General features: G+C 35.8%; 1 protein-coding gene across 7 annotated transcripts in view; it reads right to left on the bottom strand.

Annotated features, from left to right (window-relative positions):
• The window catches only part of LOC128262604 (uncharacterized), a 58,295-nt gene extending 41,913 nt beyond the window's left edge, over positions 1 to 16,382 (bottom strand). For 2 of the 7 annotated variants that reach the window (XM_052996961.1, XM_052996967.1), the window contains exons 1-2: positions 16,210 to 16,376; positions 8,009 to 8,834 (exon numbers count right to left, since the gene is read on the bottom strand). In XM_052996961.1, coding sequence (XP_052852921.1) covers positions 8,009 to 8,468 — 460 coding nt within the window. In that variant the 5' untranslated portion in view covers positions 8,469 to 8,834; positions 16,210 to 16,376. Of the gene's footprint in view, positions 1 to 8,008; positions 9,351 to 16,209 lie in introns of all 7 variants that reach the window. The other 5 variants (XM_052996964.1, XM_052996962.1, XM_052996963.1 and 2 more) reach the window with 5 other exon arrangements.
• Between the last annotated feature and the right edge of the window lie 7,549 nt (positions 16,383 to 23,931).

Here is a 23,931-nt window from a genome sequence, read left to right as displayed (position 1 = left end):
AAATGGTGAAAAAGTTTTAATAGCAATTAATTTCAAATTAATTTTCTTCTCTATCTACAAACGCATACTTTTAATATCTAAACTTTTTATTCCCCAAAAGTTTTCGACCTATCAAATTGAATTCAATTAATTCCCCTGCCAGATATCTGACTTTTAAATTTCATAAAAATTTAAATTCAATCTCTATGCTAGATATGTGCACGAGTCGCTTTTTTTTCACTCACATGCAGCTGATGTGTGAATTTTTATGCTTGCAAAACTAATTCCGCTGTGGGAGTGCCGTTGCCGCCAAAAACTTTTGTGGCTGAATGACTTTTGTGGCAAGTTCTCTCCCAGCACGTGTGTTTTACTACACTCATAAAAATGTATATTATTATATTAATATTTTTATTATATAATCTTGCCGTGTTGATGAGTAAGTATTTTCATTTGAGTTGCTTAAAACTATTATTTTAATAACCCACATGAAAGTAATTTTAGTTAAAATAAAAAGTCTGGCTATTTTTCTCAGTGCTCTAAAACCTTTGTTGGTTTTGCGCAATATTTATGTTACGGCTACAAGGTTGCTTAAGTCCACATTAAGTTCTGCACATCAGTTCCGTTTTCTTCACAGGCAGGAAAATATAAAGAGGCTGGCTGTTGGGGAAAGTGGGGGAAAAGCGGAGCAAGTGAAAGCCAAATCGATGGCGGAAATGTGGCATTTGGGGCCTGAAAGGTTTTTCTTCGTTTGGTTAAAAGCTTTCGGGGCTGGGAACGTTCTCCTAAATATATATATATATATATGTATTCGTATTCGTATGCCGTAAGTCAAACAAATCGTTTACTAATTGGCTGTCGTGTACTTTTGGCCTCCAAGCGCCATAGATGACTGTGGCTCAATTTAAACAACTGGCTGCCAAAGGCCATTACTCATACGCACTGTTGCCAAAACGTAGTGCCTTTGAGTTCGCTGACTTTTGTTGGCGTTCAATACAAATGTTTTCGTTTTTTTATCCCAGGTCACACATAATTGGTTGGAAAATATATTCGCGGGTAAGGAGCTTAAACTTTGTGCACGGTGAATGCAATTTTCCTGTCAAAGCAATGATTTATTTTTCCGGGGCAAATCAAGCTCATCAAAAAGGAAAGTGCAATAAAACTTTTTTTTTTTAAATAATACCCTTTTAAAAAACACAAGCGAGGCAGGGCAACGCAAAAAAATAACGAAAATTTATATAAAAAAAATGAAGTGTGTGTGTGCTGAAAAAAACTAGTGAAACAAGAAAAAAATAGAGGGATAGCAGCTGCAAAAAATACCGCCAGACTGAGTACCAAAATTAACATGAGAAAAACGTTCGCTGGGGATGGGAAAAAAACGCAGCTAGAAATTGCAATTTAATTAATGAAATGCATCGCAGACTGCGAAAATATGGGAGTGCGAAAGAGAATGCAAATAGCCGCAAAATTGGGGCCTGGGCTGTGGAAAAGCGGAAAAAGGAAAGTGAAAATTACACAGCCGACGCTCCAATGGGGGAAAATTACTAGAAAACCAAATTAACCAAATTAGCAAGCTGTAAATTCAACGCCGCAGCCTTCTTCCTTTTTTCTTCTCCTTGCCAACAGCTGCAGTGTAGAGCAAATTAATAAAGTTTCACATTATTAGCGGAGTTTTTGCCCGGCGTCTTCTGCTACTGCTACTACTACTGCATCGGCATTTTCCATTTCCCATTTTCCATTTATGCACCAGCCTTCAGCTGTGTCTGACTCCAGTCGGCTTGGTTCATTTTGGTTCTCCCTTTGCTTTCGTTTCCTCTGGCCAAATTTAATTTTTCTTGTAGATTTAAGCAGGCCAAAGTTTACTTTTTTTGTATGAGTGTGTTATGGGCCTTAAGTAAGTTGTGCCCAAAGTTGTGCACTTTTTTTTGGGTTCGCTCTGCGCTTAAATTATATGCACAAGTTTGGCCAACAACTTTTGGGGCGATGCGAGCAAGTTTCGCTTTAATTTATCGCCAAGTTCCTTTTTTGCGTATGTAGGGAATTCAGACAAACATACGCTTTGGGAAAAAAATAGTGGTCTTGTGGAAATCATAGATAGGAATTTATTTTAAATGCCCTTGGATTTAATATTAACTTCAATTGAAAGACATATTTTTGTTTGTAAACTCCTTTGTAATTAATTTTAACAGGCTCCCAAACTTTTAAAGTTGTTAAAGAAAAAAATCGTAATTCGAATTTACGTTTTCAATAGTTTATCCTAGTATTTGGGTCTCAAGTTTTAATTAACGTTCTGCTAATTTTAAGAGGCTTATAAAATTCTTTCTGCTTTTTAAGATCTGCTAAGCTCAGCTTTTTAACAAACTTAGAGATAATTTAAATCTCATAGAATGACACCATTAAATCCATAATTATAGCTCGCAGTTTTCAAGTTTTCTTAGATAAAATCCATAATAATTTTTGTTTGGCTTGGAAACTATTTGAAAGATATTTCTAAAGAATAGTCATTTTTATTTCCAACTCACAAAAAAAATGTATTAGTTGCCTATAAAAAATACATACTAACTGCAAAGATATACTTTCCATAATTCCTTTTCTTTAATTGCTCTTTTAACTTGGCCGCAGCTGTGGATATGTATGCATGCATACATATGTGTATATATAAACTTTTACCACATTACGTTGACAACCCACAAAGGGAAGATGCGGCAGCGAAAACCTAAAGCGAAAATGAACAACACAAGGGTATCCTGGTCACAGGACCTGCACACGAGGACGCAAACACTCGAAAAGCCTGGATCCGGATTCACAACGCGTCGTATACGCAATTGACCTAATTTACCATTCAGATGCTCGGAAACCCCCGTCTCGCCACGAGTTATTTCCTACTCGACGTCGCGGTAATGGTCGTCGTTTAGCTGAGGGTCCTGGCTTGCCAGGACCGCCAGGATGCGGCCAGGATGCGTAGAGATGTGCGGCAGGATGTGCAGCTCGCCGCCTCGCAGGATGCACCTCAACCAATATTTTATTTCCCGCTTATATTTCTCATTTTTCGCGTTTCAAAATTCTGGCAGCATTTTAAGGGGTCTAGTCCTCGCCAACGACATTCATCTAGTTTCACAAATTTGTAGTTCACATAGCTCCCTGCCTAAAAGTATTTGTATTTTATTTTTATTCCATGCTTTACATAATTAAGCACTTGTCGATGGAAAAGTTTTTGACATTTACTCATACGAACAGGCAACTTTTGGCTGCTAAAAATGCTGCACATGGCTCGAAATTAATTTCAAGGCCCCCAACTTGGCAAAACAGCAACGAGCGAGGACACACAACTAAACAACTAACAGGAGAACGAACACATGTTTTTAGAACGTGTTAATTAGGTGAGTTTCTGAGATGAATTTCCAGCACACCTTCCAAATTAAGAGTGTACTCGAAGAGGAAGTGAGCAAAATCCATGAAAAACTGGGCACGTGAGTGGAGTGCAGCCTTGAACTAGTGGCAAATTGCTAACAAGGTCGGAAAATTCGAGGAGGGTTTTTCCCACAGGTGGTGACTAAAAATAGGCAAGAGCTTTCATTCAAATAAACTTTAAGTTGTTAAATAATTAATCAAGTTTTATACGCATTTTAAGCAAAAATGGAGGATAGAAGTAAATGACTAAATTAAGTAGAGAACTTATTACAAAAGAAATAGTAATACCATTAATATTAAAATATAGTAAGATCAATATATTAATTTATATAAATATATATGTTTACTTAACACCAAGCATTTATTAAACATAATTTAATTTTTACCGATGACCCTTAAGACTCATAAAGCCTAGCAATCTTAAAAATATATACCCAATCTCTCTCAAAAAAAAACTGACACAAATTATCTTATGATAAACCATTACTGCACATTTTTTTTAAACTATATATTGAAATTTGAACTTTAGTTATTGTTTTAATATATTAATGAACTTAAAAACTTATTATAAAACAAAAGTTATTAAGTAATCAATTAAATATGTTTATATGCTTATCTAACACCTCAGTATTTATGTAACATAAAATAAATGTATCTATTTCGTTGACAAACGCAAAATTAATTAAGATTGAAGGTATCACTTACATGCATAATTACTTATTCCTAGGTAACGTATTTCATACGTATTTTGTTAATAATAAAAGTAGTAAACCTTCAAGGCACTTAAAGCTAGTGTATATAAAATATTTAACTTATATCTGCCAAAGACCCTGACATAAATTAACCAAATTGAAAACCATGAATATAAATTGTACTAAAACTTTAACTATTCAGAACTAATTGAATGGCAGTACAACCCCACCTCGGATTTCGATGGAGAGACAAAGTAAAATCAAAGCGAATTTATGCTCTAATCAAGCCTAACAACTCCGGAAAATTGTTGAGACCCGCAGAACTGCAAAAGGCTTTTGGCTTTATATTGATTTATAAATTTCTACAGATTCCGCTGGCATCAGCAGCAAACAAACTTTCAATGGACAAACTTTCATGCGATGGCACATAATTCCAAAGGGGGCCTACAACTATCTATATTTCCGCAGAAAACCCCCTCCTCAAGGACCTTCTAATTGCATTTAATTAGCTGCCACGCGATGGCCTCATTTTTCCCGCTTTTCTTGCTGCCTAACGTTGAAAAGTTGACCGACATAAATTTCATTAATTAGTTGAAAATTTGGCCGGCACTTCTTGAAGATTTGTTAACGCTGCTTGGTCATTTGGCCAGCCGGACCTTTTTGGTCATTAAACAAATGTATTTATGGTCTGCAGGTCAGAGTTTTGAAAAATGAGCACTTGTGAAAGTAACTTTAACCACTCAAGATCAACCGCAAAGTGGCGGCGCAATATGAAAAGTCTTGGCCCCCAACATTTGAGTGGAAACTTGGCCAACTTTAAGCGGCCTGCTTAAACTCGATGATAAACAAACACAGTCGTCTAGTTTTCCACTTTCCGTTTGCCATCCTTCGGCACTTTCTCGCCAGGATTTCCCGTACATATATAGCTCAGCGATTGGGGGATTGCAAAGGAAACTCGTTGGGCCATTGACAAATTCGGGACGGGGGATAAATCAATTGAAAAATATTAATGAATTATTTATGAGATAAGTTGGGATGGCAAATAAAACAGGAATCGGAAATAAAACAAGTCGGGGCCAGTGGGAAATCCCCGAAAGTCCGAACCGCAAGAGGAAATAACCGCAAAGGAAAAATAATAGGACGGGAAAATTGAGGGAGAAAAGCGAGCGAGAAAAGCAAGGGAAACAAAGAAAAACGTCCGAGCAAAACCAAAACCAAAGCCCAAAAAGAAACGAACTGTAGAAAAATTACGCTGGAGACTAATAAAACAAGATTATTGCGGTAGGACCGCAGACAATTGGACGGGGGGATTTGAGCCAAAAACTAGACAATGAGCCAGCCCATAAATCAGCAGCCGCAGCAGAACGCAGACAACTGCAGTCGGTACGGAAAATTGGCTGGCAAAACTCGACAGCTCGGCAAACTCACACGCATTTAAGCAGTTTTCCCAGCACGATGATGCAGAAGATAATTATGCCAATATGGGTGAAACAATTCAAGCGGAAGAGTGGCAGACAGCAGTAGCAGTAGCAGTAGCAGCCGCAGCAGCAGGCTTTTCCCAGGAAAAGCCCCGGAAAATGTTCGTGTAAATATTAAATATTGACCAGCTCGAAATGGAGAATGGATACCGGCTACCGGCTACCAGCCACTAAAGCTGACTAGAAATGTGTCTGGAATTCAATTTCGTTTGACACGTTCAAGCAAATGCAATGAATATCCCCCAGCAGCTGAAGGCAATCAGTTGCCATCACTCAAATCGAGATAAACAGAAGGGGAAACTGTCAAATATTTCCTTAGTTGAAAGTGTGTGTAGTTGCATACGGTATATGTTTCTTGTGGCTCTCAAAATTTTAAGGTATTATTGATTGCAAATTGAATTAATATATATTAAAATCGTCATGCTTGCACAAATTTTAAATATGAAATCGTATCAATCACTGAATTATTGTGTATTATATATATTTATATAACACAAAAGTAATAAAGCTGGCGATTTTAAATTGAGTATTTATTCGTCATTGGTTAAATACAAACATAAAGTTGAGGAAGCAAATATTAACAAACCAGCTTTACCTTTAGGTCGATTAACATTGATCAATAAATGTTGTTAATGTCAATTTAACAATTTCGTAATAAAATTTGAAAATAAATTATACTGAATCAAAGTTTTTTTATCATTAATTAAAATGATGTATACATAAAAATTTAAAATCAAATATATATTTAGGTTAAACTTGATTAAAAAAACTTGTTACTGATAAGTTAAAAATAGAAAATAGAATCAAATTAAGTAAAGGCTTTTGATTTTAATTGTTTTTTTATATTATTTAAGTTTTTTTTTCAATTTTTCCTATACTATACTAAATCTAAAATTAATGTATTTATCTGACGTTTTTATCACCACATGTTTGCATTTCGCTCTGATTACAATTGCATTGTTTGGCCACGTTCTCACACATTCAATTTGTCAAACGAAAAATGTAAAATATTTATTAAACACTTAGTGCAATACAGCATAACAATTCATTACCAAAGTATGTACAATTAATGTTGACCGCATAACAACAAATAGCATGCATATCATCAACTGCAAATAGAAAATGTCCAACCCGCTGATGAAATGCATTCAAAACCGCAGTAACCATCACAAAAAATAAACGAAACACTCATCACTCGTCGTAATATTTTTACATGCTTGAAAATTAATTATTAACAAATTGCTCAGCAGGAAGCCGAATCAAATGAATGGGTCGTGTTATTGCTATTATGGCTGTGGCAGATGTTGCTACCAGTCCAGTTCAGTTCAGTCCAGTCGCATCGTGATAAATTTGTGCAATATGCATTAAATGCAATTTGAACTATTAAAAGCACACTTTTTAGTACACTTTGCGGATGTTGAAAATGGACGGACAACGGCCATTTTAGCTATTTTCCACGCACGTAAACATAATTTGCATTGCACTGAAATATTATGGCAGCAGCTAAAAGTGTGCAGTACACCAGTCGCTCCCACTTTTTCGCTGCTCTCCCTTTCCAAACACGAAAATGCAGAGGCAAAAAGTTCAAGTAGTAGAGCAAACAGACAGAAGGACAGCGGACATGGCCAGAGATGTCCTTCGGATTTTAGCTAGCCATTAAAAAACCTTTTATAACACTTTTATTGATTTTAGAAATGGTGTAAAAAACAACATTGTTTTTTGTGATTTTAAAACTCAAATGTTAAAAATTTATTAAATTGTATTTTAAGAAAGCGGTAAGCGTATGTTTGCAAAAGAAAATAAATAAATTAATTAAGTTTTAAACGTTTCTTCTATGTATTAAATTAGGCCTTTGAAATCTGATATAAGTATGCTATAATTTCATTACTTTTTTTAAAGCCATTCTTTTAGAATGCATTTAAATGTTAAATTAAACTTTAATTTTATATTGGTTTTAGCGACCAGTAAATGAATACTTAAATGTTATGTTTTTGCCTGCCAAATATAATGTTTAAGTTAGCTTTAATAATCATTAATCATAATAACCATAATTATTATATCCAAAACTATTTCGTATGATTTGTTTTAAAACTTGAATGTTAAAGATTTAATACCTATCATATCGTTTTGAAAGATAGCTGTGAAAAGTTCTACGTATTTATTTTTAAGTTTAAGTGAGTTTTCAAATTTTTGTAATTTACTTATGATGGGATAAGAAACTAAACAAATAAGTGATTTTTAAAATTTTTTTTTAATTATCCTTTAAAATTAAATTTTTTGGAACTTAAAATTTAAATAAGTGAGTTTTACTTTTTACACTTTTATATACCAGCTTTATTAATACTATTGTCAACAGCTTAAGCTGCTTTATATGCCATTTTGGGTAGCTAAAAGTAGCCAGGTCAAAGGTTAAAATAGTGCCAGATCTGCGGAAAGGGCAAGAGCACTTACCGTTATAGAATGGCCAGAGTAGCGATTGTTGTTGCTGCTGTTCCAATGGTTGCTGTTGCTGTATTATGCTAACAACTAACGCCATTATTATAATAACTGCTCTCGTCGTCGTCGCTGGCCTTGTTGTTGCTGCTGTTGCTGTTGCTGCTGTTGCTGTTGCTGCTGTTGCTGTTGCTGCTGTTGTTGCTGATGTTGCTGTTGCTGCTGCTGCTGTTGTTGCTATTGCTGCTGTTGCTACCGGAGATATTGCTGCTGGGACGTCGACATCAGCAGCATGGCCTGGGCTACGCGATTCGATGATGTCGACGTCGGCGGCGCCGCTGCGACGCGAAAATCCGCATAAATTTATATTGCAAATTTGTTGCCCCTCCTGTTGCCGTTGGTCCTGCTTCCGCTGCTTCTGCTGCTCCTTCTGTTGCCGCTGCTTGTGTTGTTTAACAATAACTATTGCCGCAGGCATCCAGCGAGATTTAATAGTTTTTGCCTGTCGTTGAGTTTTATTTGCCAGTTTTCAGCTGATTTTTCTTGTTGCTGCATTTAAGTGCTGATGTTGCTGCCGTTGCTGCTGTAGCTGCTGCTAATGTTGCTGCTGCTGCTCCTGCCGCCAACGTCCTTGTCGACTTTAGCAGCATAATGCGCCATTCGTTTTTTTATTTTTTTACTGCTATTCTAGTTTGTTTTATGCTTACTTAAACTTTTACTTTTGCTAGCCGCCAATGAAATATTTCATCTAAACGCACTCTTGTTGCTTTTGTTTTTTTTGTATTTCAGCTTCTTTTTTCCGTTTTATATCAGTACACTTTAAGTTTACCATTAGTTTGCTTCACTGCACAGAAAAAATAAGCAATAAAGCAATCACTTTCTGGTTTGCAAACCACGCAGAAAAATGTCCGTGTTAGAGATAAAAAAAAGTGTGGAAAGGAGATTTAAAGCGTTCTATGTGAGGCTTAAATGTTTAGCAATTTGATGAAAAAACCTTTTTCCTGCTGTCCATTGCAGCAGTTAAGATATCACTTTTATTTGTAGATTGAAACAACACAGCAACATCTTTGAGTTTGGTTGGCAAAATGGGAGAGAGCTTGCCAAAATACTGTACAACTTTAAGTGCTTTTGGCTTTCCTCGAAAATGCTTATGCAACTGCAGTCTCCATATATTTTAATTGGTAGTTTTGATATTGCTTCAAATCACTTAGCAACACTTAAAATTTGGAATGCAACCTAATGTTTTAAGCTTTCGGATTACTGCAGTTCTTAATAGTCGTGTGTTTATTGATTTTTAATGACTATGATTGTTAGTGTCTTATTTTAAAGACAGTAATTTGAACTCCATAGAAAAATAAACCTGCAAGTATTAACTTAATATTCAGAGGTTAATTGAATAATAAAAAATTGATATTAAAAATGGATATTTCTTTGTTTTCTCTTTGCAGTCGAACATATCAAAGATATAAGCCAAGTATAGAGCCCAAAATAATACGGAATTTCATCAAAAATGGTATAATGTCTTTGCAATTTTTTTCTGTGGAAAAAATTGGGTATTTTTAGTCAATCAATGATCTAGGTTATACTCTTATCTAGTTTTATACACCCCCACATTTAATTAATACTTTTTAACCATTGAATAATGTAAATTTAATTTTAAAAGTTGTCATTTTTAATTTGCTTTCTATTCAAACATATTAAAGTAATAAGCCAGGTATTAAGTCCAATTTGATAGAAAATTTTCCGAAAACAAGTATGATCAATTTTTTGTTCTGTGTACAAAATTAGATATTTTTAATCAATCAATAATCTTGTTTATAGCCAGTCTAATATACACCCCTTCATTTAATGAGTACTTTTATAAGCTTCCACCTGTTGCCCGGCGCGTCAACACTTTTGCTTTCCAGTCAATGGCCAAGTTTCAACCTTTCAGTTCTGCCATTTTAGCTGCCACTTTCCCTGCACTTCAGCTTACTCCGAAGAAGGACCAATTCCCACGTCCTTCGACAGTCTGCTTTTAGTTTTGCTCTCTGGACGTCGGGTCCTTTGCCAGTTTTCCTTTTGCACATCAGTTTACGTGGCCATTTCTTGTTTCCAGCTTTCGCCCCCACAGGGCTCTCTTGGCCATTTGCTGTTAGTCTAATTTAATTGCATTCGTGGCACATTTTGTTACGTATACGCAGAGTGAGCCCCCGGCAGGGAGAAGGAGATGGATGGAAATCCATTGAGGTTGCAACGCAATGATCTGTCTGTGTCCTTGCTGCTCTGCATTCCTTTGTCAATGTGCCCTTAATCCTTATCAGTTGCACAAAACAAAACAAAGCACAACAGAACAACAACCAAAAAAATAAAATTCACAACACAATAAACAAAGCAAATAAAAGCAAAAAGGCAAACATTTCGAGGTCCTGGCTTATTTTCCTGCTGACCCTGTTTGCTCCTCCACACTTTCACTTTTATTCGGGTGCAAGGTGAATGATTTATTATCGAATGGCAGCCGAATGGCGATTGCGGTCTGTGTGGCGGCCATTCTTTAAACAAACCATCGTAATTAATGATACAGAAAATGAAATTCAACACACACAAAACTTGGGCGCAGATTTATTGCCTTGCACTTGAACCAAACAATAAATAAATAGTACTAGGATTTGGAGGAGGGGCAGGAAATGAAAGTGGCTTCGCTGCTCATTAGCCAAGTGTGTGCTGTGTTGGCTAGTGTAATTGCAATGGCAAGCTTTTGAACTGGACTTGTTGGGATTAATGAGAAACTAAACTGATTGGAAGTGACTGCAATTATCCCAAAAAGTTGCCAAAATGAAAACAAGAATTTACAATACGAAAATAACCAAAATAAGTAAGATAAGATATAATAGTAATAATGAATTTAATGCATTTTTATTGAGTCCACGTTTAACACTGTTTTTTTTTTTAATAATGATTACTAAAAAAATCTATAAAATATAGGGCTTTAATTTTATTTGTAAATTTGTCGTTAAAAAAATTCACAGAATAATTTAAAAAAAAGAGCAAAATAAATTAGATAGTAATAATGCAATTATATTATTATGTTAATGTAAACTCTTAATGTTGTTTAAAAAAGTTTTCAGCATAATTTCAAACATTAAAATTAGCTATAAACATTGCCTTAACAGTTTGCACAGGTCTTTTTAAATGTTAGTTTTTAAATTATCCAGGAATTTATTTCTCAAGGTGATGAAGGCAAAAATAAAAATGCCAAGAACAGCCTCAAACTTGATTAATTTTTTAGGAAGAAGCAAAATAAAACAATTAAAAAGTTTCCTAATGACAAGATAAAACTTTCGTCTAAGTGATGTACTGTAAAAACCATGTTTAAGATCTTCTTACGTTTTCTTTTGATAAAGACACATTTTTCTATGAAGTTTTTGGGCAGATATTAAAAATTAATTTACAAAGGAAATATTAACCCTTATGAAAAAGCTGCAAAAAACGAAGCTAAACTTTTAAATGACAAAGGGAAGCATCAGCCGGAAATAATTTTTCCCCTTTTTTTTGGTTTGGGAGCCTGATATAACCACAGCACGTAAAATCAACTTTAATCAAGCGACCCCACCTGCCATGCGAATCCCCACCGGAAAACCCAGGGGAACCAATCAATAAAATGCCCTTTAATAATGTCGAAAAGAAGACCCGTCCGGGCAGTCATAAAAAAGCGTTCCAAAAACGATATGAAATATGCTTCATAAAGATTAAAACCTGTTCTTTCTCCTTGGCCTGCGGTAGCAGATGCAGCCGGAATGTGCCGGGCTACACATACGTATGTGGAAAGGAAGGGCTTTCGGGAGTAGGAGACTCCTGAGTCCTGGGCTACATTTTATTATCCTAGCATGCCAGCACAGACGACCACAAAATGCGGGCCAACAGCTTGGGGAAGCCTTTCGCAGGCCACCTATGAGCTTTGCTTTTGGCATCATCCAAATCCTTTCCATACACGGTGGAAAATATTCCCAAAGTCAGACAATCTAAATTAAATTTGGTACTAAAACAGCTTAATTTTGTGTGACTTCAAATAGTTTTAAATGTTATTTTACATTTTTCAAGATATCAAAAATGTCTATAATTATTTCCCTAAGAATTAAAACCAATCTGATTGAGTATTTAATTTTCAATAAAGCCAGATGAAAAATATGCAATATGATTAATATAAAAAATGCAATTATATTTGCAATCATAATTGTACGTTTTCAAGTAGCACTGTCAATTAGGCAATAGAAAATATAATTTAAGCTTGCATTAAATTATATCATAAATAAAATAATATTTATATTCGCAATTTGTAAGATTAAAATAAGCTAAAATAAACATAATTGAAATAATAAAAACAGTTTACATTGCTTTTTACAGTTACAATTATTATTATATAATTTTCAAAAAATCAAAAAGTCTGTAATACTTTTGGTCAGATTGAGATAAGCAATCAAAACAAATTAAAATAAACACACAATTGTTTAAAATGCCAAAAATCTAGACAATAAAAATCTTTACAATTCAAATTAAACATAAAATATATTTGCAATCATAATACAATGTTTTCAAGTTCCTAGCCATATTATTTAATTAAATTAATAAACACAGTTAATATCACTTAACTTGACTATAGATTTGTTTAGCAAGGCTGTCCATCAATGGATTTTATCATTTCTAATGAAAATTCAAATTTAAACGTATTAGCTTGTTTTATAATTTGTGCATAAGAGTTGAGCCAAACATTATCATTAAAGTACAAAACTAATGGCTTTATTTAAAAGCATAAAACCTAAACTAGACTTTATTTTTATTTTTAAAGTACAAAGTACAAAACGTATTTATATAACAGTGACATCGTTAACAATTCCTTTGGCTATGTGTACTAGTATGTCCATGGCTAAGCGGCTTGGGCCCAGATCCAAAATGATGTGAGATGTGGAAGGGCAAAAAACAAGGAGCCGAAGGTAGGGAGGTCCTGCCTGGCAGGATGTCTGTCAATAAGCCATATTCTACAAGATTTCATTGCTGTGTGTGTCTGTGTGTGTGTGTGTGTGTATGCTTCGGTGTTTGTGTGTTTGTGTGTGGGCTTTTCACAGGCGCGTGTTTATGAATTATTAGCATAAACAATGCCACAGACGCCGGCGCCACTAAGCCCTGTATGAATTCTGATTAAATGTAATGCGCTCAAAGCGCATTCAAAGTTGCCAGTGAATTATTGATGGCTCCCTTTTCGGCCAGCCACGGTCATTAGCCAAGACTAGCCAAAAACTGGCCCCCCTAAACTGAAACTGAAAATGAAAATGAAACTACCAGCCACCAACTACCGACAATGGTGTTCATTATTCAGGATATGTCCTTGGGGCGGGCGTTAAGCTTTCAATGTGATTAGGTGAGTCCACAGCTTGTACACTAAACATACACATATATATATATGTGGGATCACACTCCATTAGAGTTGAAAATGCTGCCCCAAATTCTGGCTAAAATTCTTTGGCTTAAATTCGTGCGGCTTGGCTCTGACAACTTAAGCAACTTTTTGCGGCCCCCAAGGCCTTGGGCTGGGTGGAAAAAAAAAAGAAAAGCATTTCCCTTTTTACATTATTTATTCGGCCCTTGACAGCCTTTTCATATATATTTTATACATTTTTATGCCTTTCCTCACATTGAGGAATTTTAATTTTCGCCGCGTCGAAGGCTGAAGACGGAAAACTTTCGGCGAGTGGAGTGAAACCTAAGCCAGAAGCCCATCGAAGGGAAAAGCCCAGTGTCCTTGCTCCTTTGCTCCTTTTTGATTGATTGGTGGCAGAGGCAGTGGCTGCGACAGCGACAGCCAGAACAAAAGTCCTTGCCAAAGTCAGGTGAATAGTCAGGTGTCAATCGTAAGCCTGTCTAAAACAAGGACACAACAAAACAGGAGCACCTTTTTCCGACTTTTCCCAAGATGTAAGGTCATGTAAATGAGATTTCTTGCCGCCCTGATTCCAGTTTTGTGTGCTCACTTTTTTTTGCCATTTTTAATTGGCTTGTGAGTCAAGAGCCACAAAATGACATTATAGCCATTGCCAGACGATTCGTTAGCCGTGTAATTGCAGAAGTGTGCTTTAAAATGTGTAGCGATTAAAAACGAAATTTCAAGGGAATAGGGCACAACAGAACAGAAAAGCCTCGTGTTCGTTGGAATTTCATATATTTTTAGAACCCAACAAAAGGGCTTCTTATTTCACTGCAAATGTGGCGCTTTCAAGGGATAGAATTTAATTAGGATTTATACTGTGAGCGAACAACTTTTGCAAGCCGGCTAATCCATTGGCAACAAAAGCGCGAACGAGTGCTTTGGCCCATCGAAAACCACACTCCCACACACCAAACCATACCAACACCAAACCAAACTAAACCAAAGCACACCAGTGCAGAACAAACTCGAGCACTTTCCTGCACTTGTAACATGGCCCAAAGAGCTGGCATTGAAGCCATCAACGTGGCCCTATTGCATGTTTGGACCACATTTTGGCCTAGGCCTAGCACACACACATATACACGGCGCAAAAATTGCATATCTAATTAGTGATTAATTTACATATGAAAAAACAGCAAATTAATCTCACTAGCTTGTTAAATTAGGTAATTTAATCTCATTAGCTTTAACATTTATTCTTTTGATTTATTGATTTATTTAATACCATCAATTTTGTTTGTCAAAAAAGCTAAGTTAGGTAATTTAATTATATCTCATTAACATTACTTTTTTATTTAATACTACCACTTTTATTTGATTTAAGAAGAAACACTTTAATTTAATTTAGTTATTATTATAATTATATGGACTTTTGCGGGTTGATTCAAGATTGCTTTTAAATTTAGCTATTTTATAAAATCTAATTTTTATGATAAATTAAATTTAGCTATGTAGCTCCACGTTAAATTATTTTTGGAATTATTTTTTCCCATGCCTCATCTATCTCCTATAAATAAACGCATTTTATTTGTGAAAATTGTATAGAGCAAAAATCTATTTTAAAATCAGTTTTAGAGATTCAGCTTAGTTCACATTAAATTATATTTGCAATTATTTTTTTTACGTGCCTCAATTTGGTTCAATAAAGAATGCTAAATTCATTTGTGAAATTGGCAAGCTAAAACGCTTTGATTTTGTGTGAAACACTTTTATTTAATTATTTTTGCTTTAATTCATTTTACACTTATTTAAAAAAAGAAACATGCAATTCTTGAAGACCCCAATAGATTGCATTAAATGTAGGTGTTTTACACAATATCTTTTATATGTTGTTTTTCCACAAATCCACCTGCAAAATAGCTTTAGCTTAAATATATTTGCTTTATGTTTTTTTTGCCGTGCCTCATCTGCCATAAAAAAGGCGAAGTAAATTGCTTGACGATTTTCGCGTCATTTTTGCGACCTCACTTGGGGCATTAAACCAGGACCCCAGTCCTCAGACGTCCGCCCTTCTATTTCTACGCCTGGCTGAACATAAATCACACGAAGGGCGAAGGACGAAAGGAGGAATATGTGTTCAATGTTCCAATGTTCGAATGTTTGCTTTTTGAGTGGTAATTCGGCACATTTGGGCTGCATAGCTTGGGGCTGGAGCTGGCTGGCTGGTTGCAATTGACAGTTTATTTATTCATTTTGACAGTTTTATGGACACGCACGAACGAATCGACGATTAGGGGGCTTAATTTCATGGTTAATCCGTTACAAATGTCAACTGTCAATTGGTTGGTTTTGTTTTTCAGCCGCCACCCCTCTTTTAAATACCCATTCTACCCGTTCCCTCATTTTGGGCATTTAAACATGGCTAATTGCAGTTGCATGTATGTTGATTAGATATGCAAAATCCTAGTTTTATGCGGCTGGCATTTGACACAGTTGGTTATTGTTATTGTTGACAGCTAATTGTTGTTTGTTGTTTGTTAGTTGTTATTATTGTTTTTGCTGTTTGCTGATTGACAATGTCGCGCCATGTCGCCTGTCGAATTGCTGCCTGATTTGGACAAAAGGAGCGGGAAGTGTCCTGCGAAATGTTTTGCGGCACCCACACACACACACACACACACACACACACAATTGATGACAATCGACACTGTTCATGAATATTTAAATTTCTATTGTTGTTTTCCGTTATTCACTCCACGGGGCCATTGAAATGTCCATTGTTTTTGGTCGAATTTCTTCTCGCCGCTCGTTAACGCACTTCAAAATTACGCCTTTCCTTTCCATTCCTTTCCTTCGTCGGCGCATAAATGGCGGAAAACTCTCGGTAAAATTCTCGGAAAAACTCAGGCTGACCCACTCGTTTTACCGTGTTGTGCGCGGAAAGGACTCGAGGTCGCGAATGTGTGGCACTACCGCAGCCCCTGGTTGCCGTCACAATACTGAGATCGGTGGCGTGAACCATAGCTTCGATAGGCGAAGGCAAAGGCAAAGGCAAAGGCGAAGGCTTCCGAGTCACGACACAAAAATAAACGACTACCACAACGTCACGAGCAACCAGCGATGTTGGCCAATACACTCGCACTCACACTCACACACACACACACACACACGGAATCAACAGCACTCACATTCACAAGTCGGAAAAGCTTTTGAGGAGGCCAATTCGCCGTACTCCGAATGTGTGTTAAAGCTCTTCGAAGGCTGGGGAAATTCCCTCTTTACCGGTTAATGTCGAAGGGTTATAATAGGCGTATTTACCAAATTAATTTTAATCAAGGTTCACAAAATGATGACTTCATTTTAAAACAGATGTTTTAGCCGCTATTTAAATTACTATTAATAAGCCAAAAATTAATATTTTTATTATTATTATTACCCTTTTCAGACAAATGAAAGAACAAATATGTTCTTGTATATTTCGTTTTAAGCTTTAAGTGTTTTATTTTACATGCCCACAAAGTTTGTTATTTAAGGTCCTATCAGTATCTTTAATATTTGTTAGTTCTTTCAGATATGTTTTTATTTTTTGAAATCAAAATATCCTGCTTGCTATCCTTGTACTGCTTTCAAGGATTATTTATTTATTTCCTCTTTCTATTCTCTCACGGCTTTCAGGGATAATTTATTATTTCCCTCACTGTTCACCCTGCTTGCAGTCTTTTTTTGTACTAAAAACCTTTGCGGAGCGCACTGTAATGTTTTGATAACGGCACATCCATATTGTTTTATCGCCACTGCTTGCAATGCTAATTTATTTATTCCCTTTCTTTCGTATACTGCTTGCATCATCCAATACATTAAATCCTGTGCACTGCTTTTAAGGACTTTTTGTATACACTAAACTGCTTAAATTTTCCATTTGCACAAAGGTTCTTTTTCTTTAGTTCACAAAATATCCTTAGAGGCTTATCAGGTATTTCTGACAATTTTCTTTCACTGCTTACATACAGGGTAAAAACTTCCCCTTTTTATATCCCCACCATTTTAGCTTCGCTTCTTAAAGGGAAATACTACCCCAGGCTCTTAAAATTTCGGAGTTAATTAAATGTTGAATAGTTGAAAACTATATACAAAAAACTATATAATTCAAAATAAGTAAAATGAAAGTAATTTTATATTCCCATAATTTGCTTATACCATAAAGAGGTTATTATAAGCTAATTAGGTATTGGAAACCAATTTCATGCATATGTTATGCGCTTGGCTTAAATTTCTAAATAATTGACAGCCGCAAATTGTCCGTGAACTTGTAATGCATATGTACTGCCAATAGTACAATATGTCTAATCTATGCTCTTCATAATTTATAATCGACTGCACATGAGACTAATCAATTTAAACCACCATTTGCAGACACCGCCTACATTTCGCCACCACTTTTCCTCGGTTTTCTCCAACCACCCCCACTCACATTCCATTGGCATTTCACGTTCATCAGAGTGAAAGTCGCTGTCTATCTATCCGCTTGCCACCGTCACCACCACCACCACCGCCCCCTCACTTTCACTCAAGGTGAACTCAATTGAATTCTCAACATTTGCACATCAATTATTTCACAAGCAGCTAGCGAGCATTTTTTTTTATGGCGATAGAAATAGAAAAGCAACACATAGAGGGAAAAAATGAAAATAAATCCAAGCGTAGCCGTGGCTGGAAAATCAGTCAGGCAAACACTGCATTGGCGGCTGCAGTGGCTCCTGCTGATCCTTCGACGCCTCCACCTGCGGCTATCCTTTTTTCCACTTTTTTTGGGTTTTGCATCCACACCCACCCGCATAACAGATTCAATGTCAAAAATTTGACAAACTCAACAAGAAGCGAAAAGAAAAACAGAGCCGAACAAAAACACAACAACTAGGAGAAATTTTCCCAGAGATTTTCGCTGACGAATTTGTGGCAGGTTCATAAATCCAAACAAGCAACAACTAACTAACAAGAAGAAGACCGGAGCAAAGAACAACAGGCATTAAAAAATCAGCAAGAACCGAGATGAAGTTCACTTAAAAACAGGATGAATTTTGAAACGGTTTCTATTTTAATTAACATGCTAAAGTTTACAGTCAAGTAATGTATGTTTTTCAGTGAACTTATGCGAATTTATTGTATTTATAAATATTAAAATAAATAAATAAATTTGTGAACTTTTAGACAAGAAAAAAAAAATAATAATAAATGATGGCTTCGAGGTTCCCATTAAGAAACTTTTGAAGAACAAATATATTGATAAATATTTTATTTACTTAGTTGTAAATAAATTAACATCATTAAAAAACAATGGTTTTTCAATAAATAACACCTTTTCTCAAAGATTTATATATTCTCTATGTCAATAATAAAAAAACATCATTAAAATAAATCAAATAAAAAAAAATTCCGCCAATTTTGAAAAATATTTTAGCACAGTGCAGTCATTTAAAATAACTTTTTTCAAACGTGTGAGCTAAAGAAAAACATGTGGTGGAAGAAGTGTAATTTTTGGCGCCAAAAAAGAGATAGAAATGCGGGAGGAAGAGAGCTAGAAAAGCGAGAAAAAATGCCAAACAAATCGAGAGCTCGACACAAAAGTCGCTTTCAAAATTTATTCAGTCAGCGTCGAAGTTCATTTGAGTGTCATAAATCAGTTGGCCCCAGAAGAAGGAGAGCCAGAACCATAACCACCCACCCAGAACCGGGGAAAGTCGGTGGAAAATGTTGCCAGTGGGTGGACGGACCACTAAGGGAAAATTCAAAAGGAGTGCGGGGGCGGGGAGCAGGGGGCATATAAATGACAACTTTGACTATTGGCTGCCATTGCACGTACAACAAACTGCAGCTTGGGCACGATTCAGCATCGTTGCCATGGCCCTCGCATATTTCCTTGCAGCGGAAAAGCGTAGGAAAAGCGTCGTCGGCAAAGGAAAATATTTTCGAAATCGTAGCTGCTGCAGTAGCAGTAGCAGCAGCAGCAGCAGCAGCAGCAGCAGCAAGTGGAGCCAAATGTCATGAGAAATCTAGTCCGGGGCACCCGGCACACAGAAAAACATTCCTTAAGCGGGTGGCATGTAGCCATTGGAAACTGGTGGTTGTTGGCTTTGGGGTTTTTCCACCCAAATTGGAGGCAAACATTTCCCCCATCGACTTGATAAAACATTTCTTCGTTATAAATCAATTTGAATTGCGCGAGCAGCTTAAGCGACAAACGATTTGCAGACAGTCAACCACCGAGAAACCAAAAAACCAGAACAAACCAACAAGAATGGACCAACAAAAAAAAAGAAGGTTATTCGACAAAGCAGAAAATGCTGTTTATTTAGGCAATTTGTTGAAAAGACAGAAGGGAGTGAAAATCCGCCAGTGAAAAAAGTCATTCAAATCGAGCTGGTACCATTTTTATTAAAATATGCTACAAAATATTAATATTTATAAATCTCCAATTTCAAGAGCTGATGTACGAGTATTGAACCATAATAAAGCTTTATCAACAAGCCATTTACTTATTTTATACATCCTTACAAAATTAATCAATTATAATAACATTCACTTTTTGCTAATGAATAATGCATATACATAGGTATGAGTCCATAAATCGCTTAAGTGTAACGCAATTTACATTGTATTTTATGTATTATATATGCATGTTGATAAATTCTCACGTCATGTTTTTAAGCCCCGGCTTCAAGAGTTGACACTCAAATAATTATAAACAATATGCTAATTAAATTTATTTCTATATATGGTGAAATTCAAATAGTAGGCCACATTAAATAATTATATAAAACTATAAAAGGTGAAGAAATTGATAGCTAGAAAAAATAACATGAAGTTTAAGACTCTACCATTTACTTAAAATTAACCATGCAAATTATCAATTATTAGGAGATTAAAGCGATTCATGTGAAATAAGACTTTATTTTTTTTATAGCAGTATTAAAGAAACGGACTATTAATAAATGTCTATAAATCCTTTTTTTATAAAAATTTTTAGTTTCACCTCTAATTTTAACCCATTTCTACAGCTATTAAGTTTCTGGAAATCCTAAACGTACTAAATAAAAAAGGTAAATGAAAGCCGAAATCTAGCAAAATCCCTGCCAAGCCCTCGGCACTTGCTTATGTTAAACAATCCAGCCAAAAACTTGACATGAAATTTGTATGAGGATAAGCATGAGGATATACCCCTGCCGCCTTAACCCTTTACAACACATATATAGTATATATATAGTGTACTATATGTGTCCCATCTCGTTCAGCTGCTGCTGCTGCTGCTGCAAATGAAGCGCTAAATCTGCAAGTGTCAAGCACAGGAGCTGCAACAGCAACATTTCCTATTTTTTGTACGTATCTCTTTGTAAGCATTTTATTTTGGTTCCTTTATTTTGCTGTTGCTGCCACCAGTGTGTTGTGTATGTGTGTGTGTGTGCTTAATTTTTTTGTTTTATTTTGTTTTGGTTGGGGCAACAGCAGCATTGTGCCGCATTTTGCTGCGGACGGGCCTAGCCCATTTGCATATAGGTATGTGTGTGTATGTGAGGCGATGCGGAGATGCTTCCATTTAACCCACTGAGCTCGTTTTCACAGCCGCCAAAAGCAACAAAAAACAAAAAAACCGCACACAAACCGGAAGTGAAGCAATGTACAGCGCTTACACATATGAATGGTAAAAGGTAGAAAAAAAAATGAAAAGAAGGTAATAATAAAAAACACTTTTACACCTGCCGGCAACAGGGCAACCCAGAAATTGTTTGGCCTAATGTTGTCCTAATGCCGAGCTTTTCCCTTGAACAAACGAAATATTTGTTTGCGGAAATCATCAGCATCATCATCACTTCCGCCATGAGTTGCTCTCGCCCCAAGGAGCTGCCTCGCGTGCTGGTGCCATTTCTTATATAATTTTTTTCTTTGACTTGACTTAACCTTCCTCCTGCTCTCAAGTATCCTGTTTGTTAGTAGTATAAAGTTGTTTACCAGTCTAGGTTTTTTAGGGGCGGAGTTGTCGCATGGTGTCGGTTCCATCGAGCACATGGTGAGCAGCTGCAAACTACCACTACTTTTTCCCTGATTATTTAAAGGGTCAAGAGTCTCTAGTGCCAATTCACAGAACACCTTTCATTCTTACCCTCTAAAATTCGTCAGCCACACAACAAAAAATATTATACAGTTTTCAACAGTAGTTTACACCAAAAGCTAAAAATCTGCTAGTAATAACAATACTTACAGAGAATGGCAAATAAATCTAATCAATCAAAACTTTTTAAACTAAATTTAAAAGAGTAATTTTAAAGAATTAAATAATATATATTTATTATATAATCTCCAAGTTTCTAAACTCATTTGAAATAATTTAACAATAAAACCATTTTTAATAATTTAAAAATTTATGAAATAGCTATGAAAATTCTTAGTTGTCCATCGTTGTATAAATGTAATGTTTAATTCCTGAAAACTTTCCTTGGAAATACTTTTAACTGCACCCTTCTTTCTCCAAGTGCACCTGAAAATCTTTGTGCTTACCTTTAACGCTCGCTTTAACTTGGCTTCGGAGCGAAAGTGGCTAGAAACTTGTTGGACAGCCGCAAAGTTGAAAATTTGCCTCTGGTCTACATGGCGTATGTGAAATATCCAGGACTCTGGACTCCAAAGGAATTTCCACCTCAAACGTCTTACCAAACCTTTGCTGATTTGCACTTGTCAAATTGCAATGGAGAACAAGTGAAATTGAATTGTGGTTTTCTGGGGTGGGGTAGCTTGTTGGTTGGACAGGGCGTATACGTAATTTGATGTGTTGCTCCTATGTTGACAGTTGTCACTGCCTAATAAGCGGCTGTAACTCTTCCGGAAACGTAGGTTAACACAAAGATCGGGGGGCCAAAGAAAACCAGGAGGGTCCAACTAACGAGTGGCAAACGCAAATTGCCAATTATGATGGCAAAGTAGTCGCTTATTTTGCTTATTTATGGCACGTTACGTATGTTTGATATATTTACGACAATATCTTGCTCAGCGCACACACAAATGGGGGACCAGAAGGGGGTGCTCGAAAAAGGCTATGCAACCCCCCAAATTGTTGTACGTGCCGGGGCAGAATTTAATGCGGCCAGGCATATCAACAATTTATGCTATATCGAAGTGAGGCTACATGCACACATATCGAAAAACTATTACCTATTGCCTACCATAACATAGGTATTAAATATTTATATTGCATAAAAGTCAAAATAAAATGAATTCAAAATAAGCTATCTCCGTATTAAAGGTATTTTGCTTTCAAAGGTCCTTATGTTAAAGTTTAAGATTGCCTATTTGAAAATTTTAAATCCCCCGTAACACGAAATAGAAATTATTATATAAAAATGACAGGAAGTTACCTTAATTACTTCCCAAATTATAATAAGATGTAATACTTGAAATTAACAACAAATTAACAAACAATTCTAAAGATTTTAGCTACATTTTATTACATTTTAAGATAACAATAACAGGAAATTTAAATTTTTATTAGTGTCATTTCGTTTCCATCATAAATACCTTAATATTGCAGCTATAGCTAGCTAACTATTTTATTATTTTAAAATTGTAGTAATATGTAATATTTTATTAAGAACTTAAAACAAATAAATAAAAAAAATTAAAGATTTTGTCTAGGAGTTAGGTTTTTATAAGGTTTTTGATTGAAAACAGTTACAGAAAACAATGCAGGGAGCTAACTAATGCTTAGTTTAAAAAATATATTATCAAGTAAAATATTTCACCAATTATAAATTTATAGTTTTTTTTTTCCAGTGCACAATCAGAGCCGCAGACTCGGCAGTAGGATGCCAGCATATGCATCACAAATAATTCGCATAGCTGGCCAAAAAGTTACCCTCTCAAGCAATTGGCATAGACGCAGCTTAATAGGGGAACCATACTAAATATACCAATATATATATGCCCGATATTGGAAAAGATGTGAGATGACGATGTCAGGGGGCACTGGCAGTTTATAAGCATTTAAGCGGCTTAACTCGCCGTCTCTGACTTATCGCATTGTCATCAATTTGGTTAAGTAGATTTCCCCATCGCAGTCGCATTCGTTGATTGAAAATTTTGCACACTCCATTGGGTTTGGGGAAAGGACACGTAATTATTTCATTGATTGAAAATTCGTTGCTAGCCGGGTAACTGGATAGCTTGATAGCTGGATAGGAAAACGGCAAGAAATGCGGAAAAACTGAGAGCCGACTACTATGCCGGCATAATCAATCACGTTTTATCGGGATAATTGTTTGGCACATTTTCCTGCATAAATTGAGTGGCCTTAGCCTTATTATTATTTGCGCTCAATTTCATCTGACTTGCGTGGATGAGAGGCGTTTATCCACTCCGCGGTATACAAATGCGAATATTATTTATGCAACAAAGCAAATACACAAGCAATTAGCTTATGCCACAGACAAAAGGCGGTGGACGAGCCAAAGAGACCCCGTAGGCAATGAAATCGAGTGGGATTATTATGTGCATT

Source organism: Drosophila gunungcola, unplaced genomic scaffold (assembly GCF_025200985.1).
Source record: "Drosophila gunungcola strain Sukarami unplaced genomic scaffold, Dgunungcola_SK_2 000001F, whole genome shotgun sequence".
Lineage (NCBI taxonomy): Eukaryota > Metazoa > Arthropoda > Insecta > Diptera > Drosophilidae > Drosophila > Drosophila gunungcola.
Note: the sequence above shows the minus strand (reverse complement) of the source record. Positions and strands in the feature narration are given on the sequence as shown.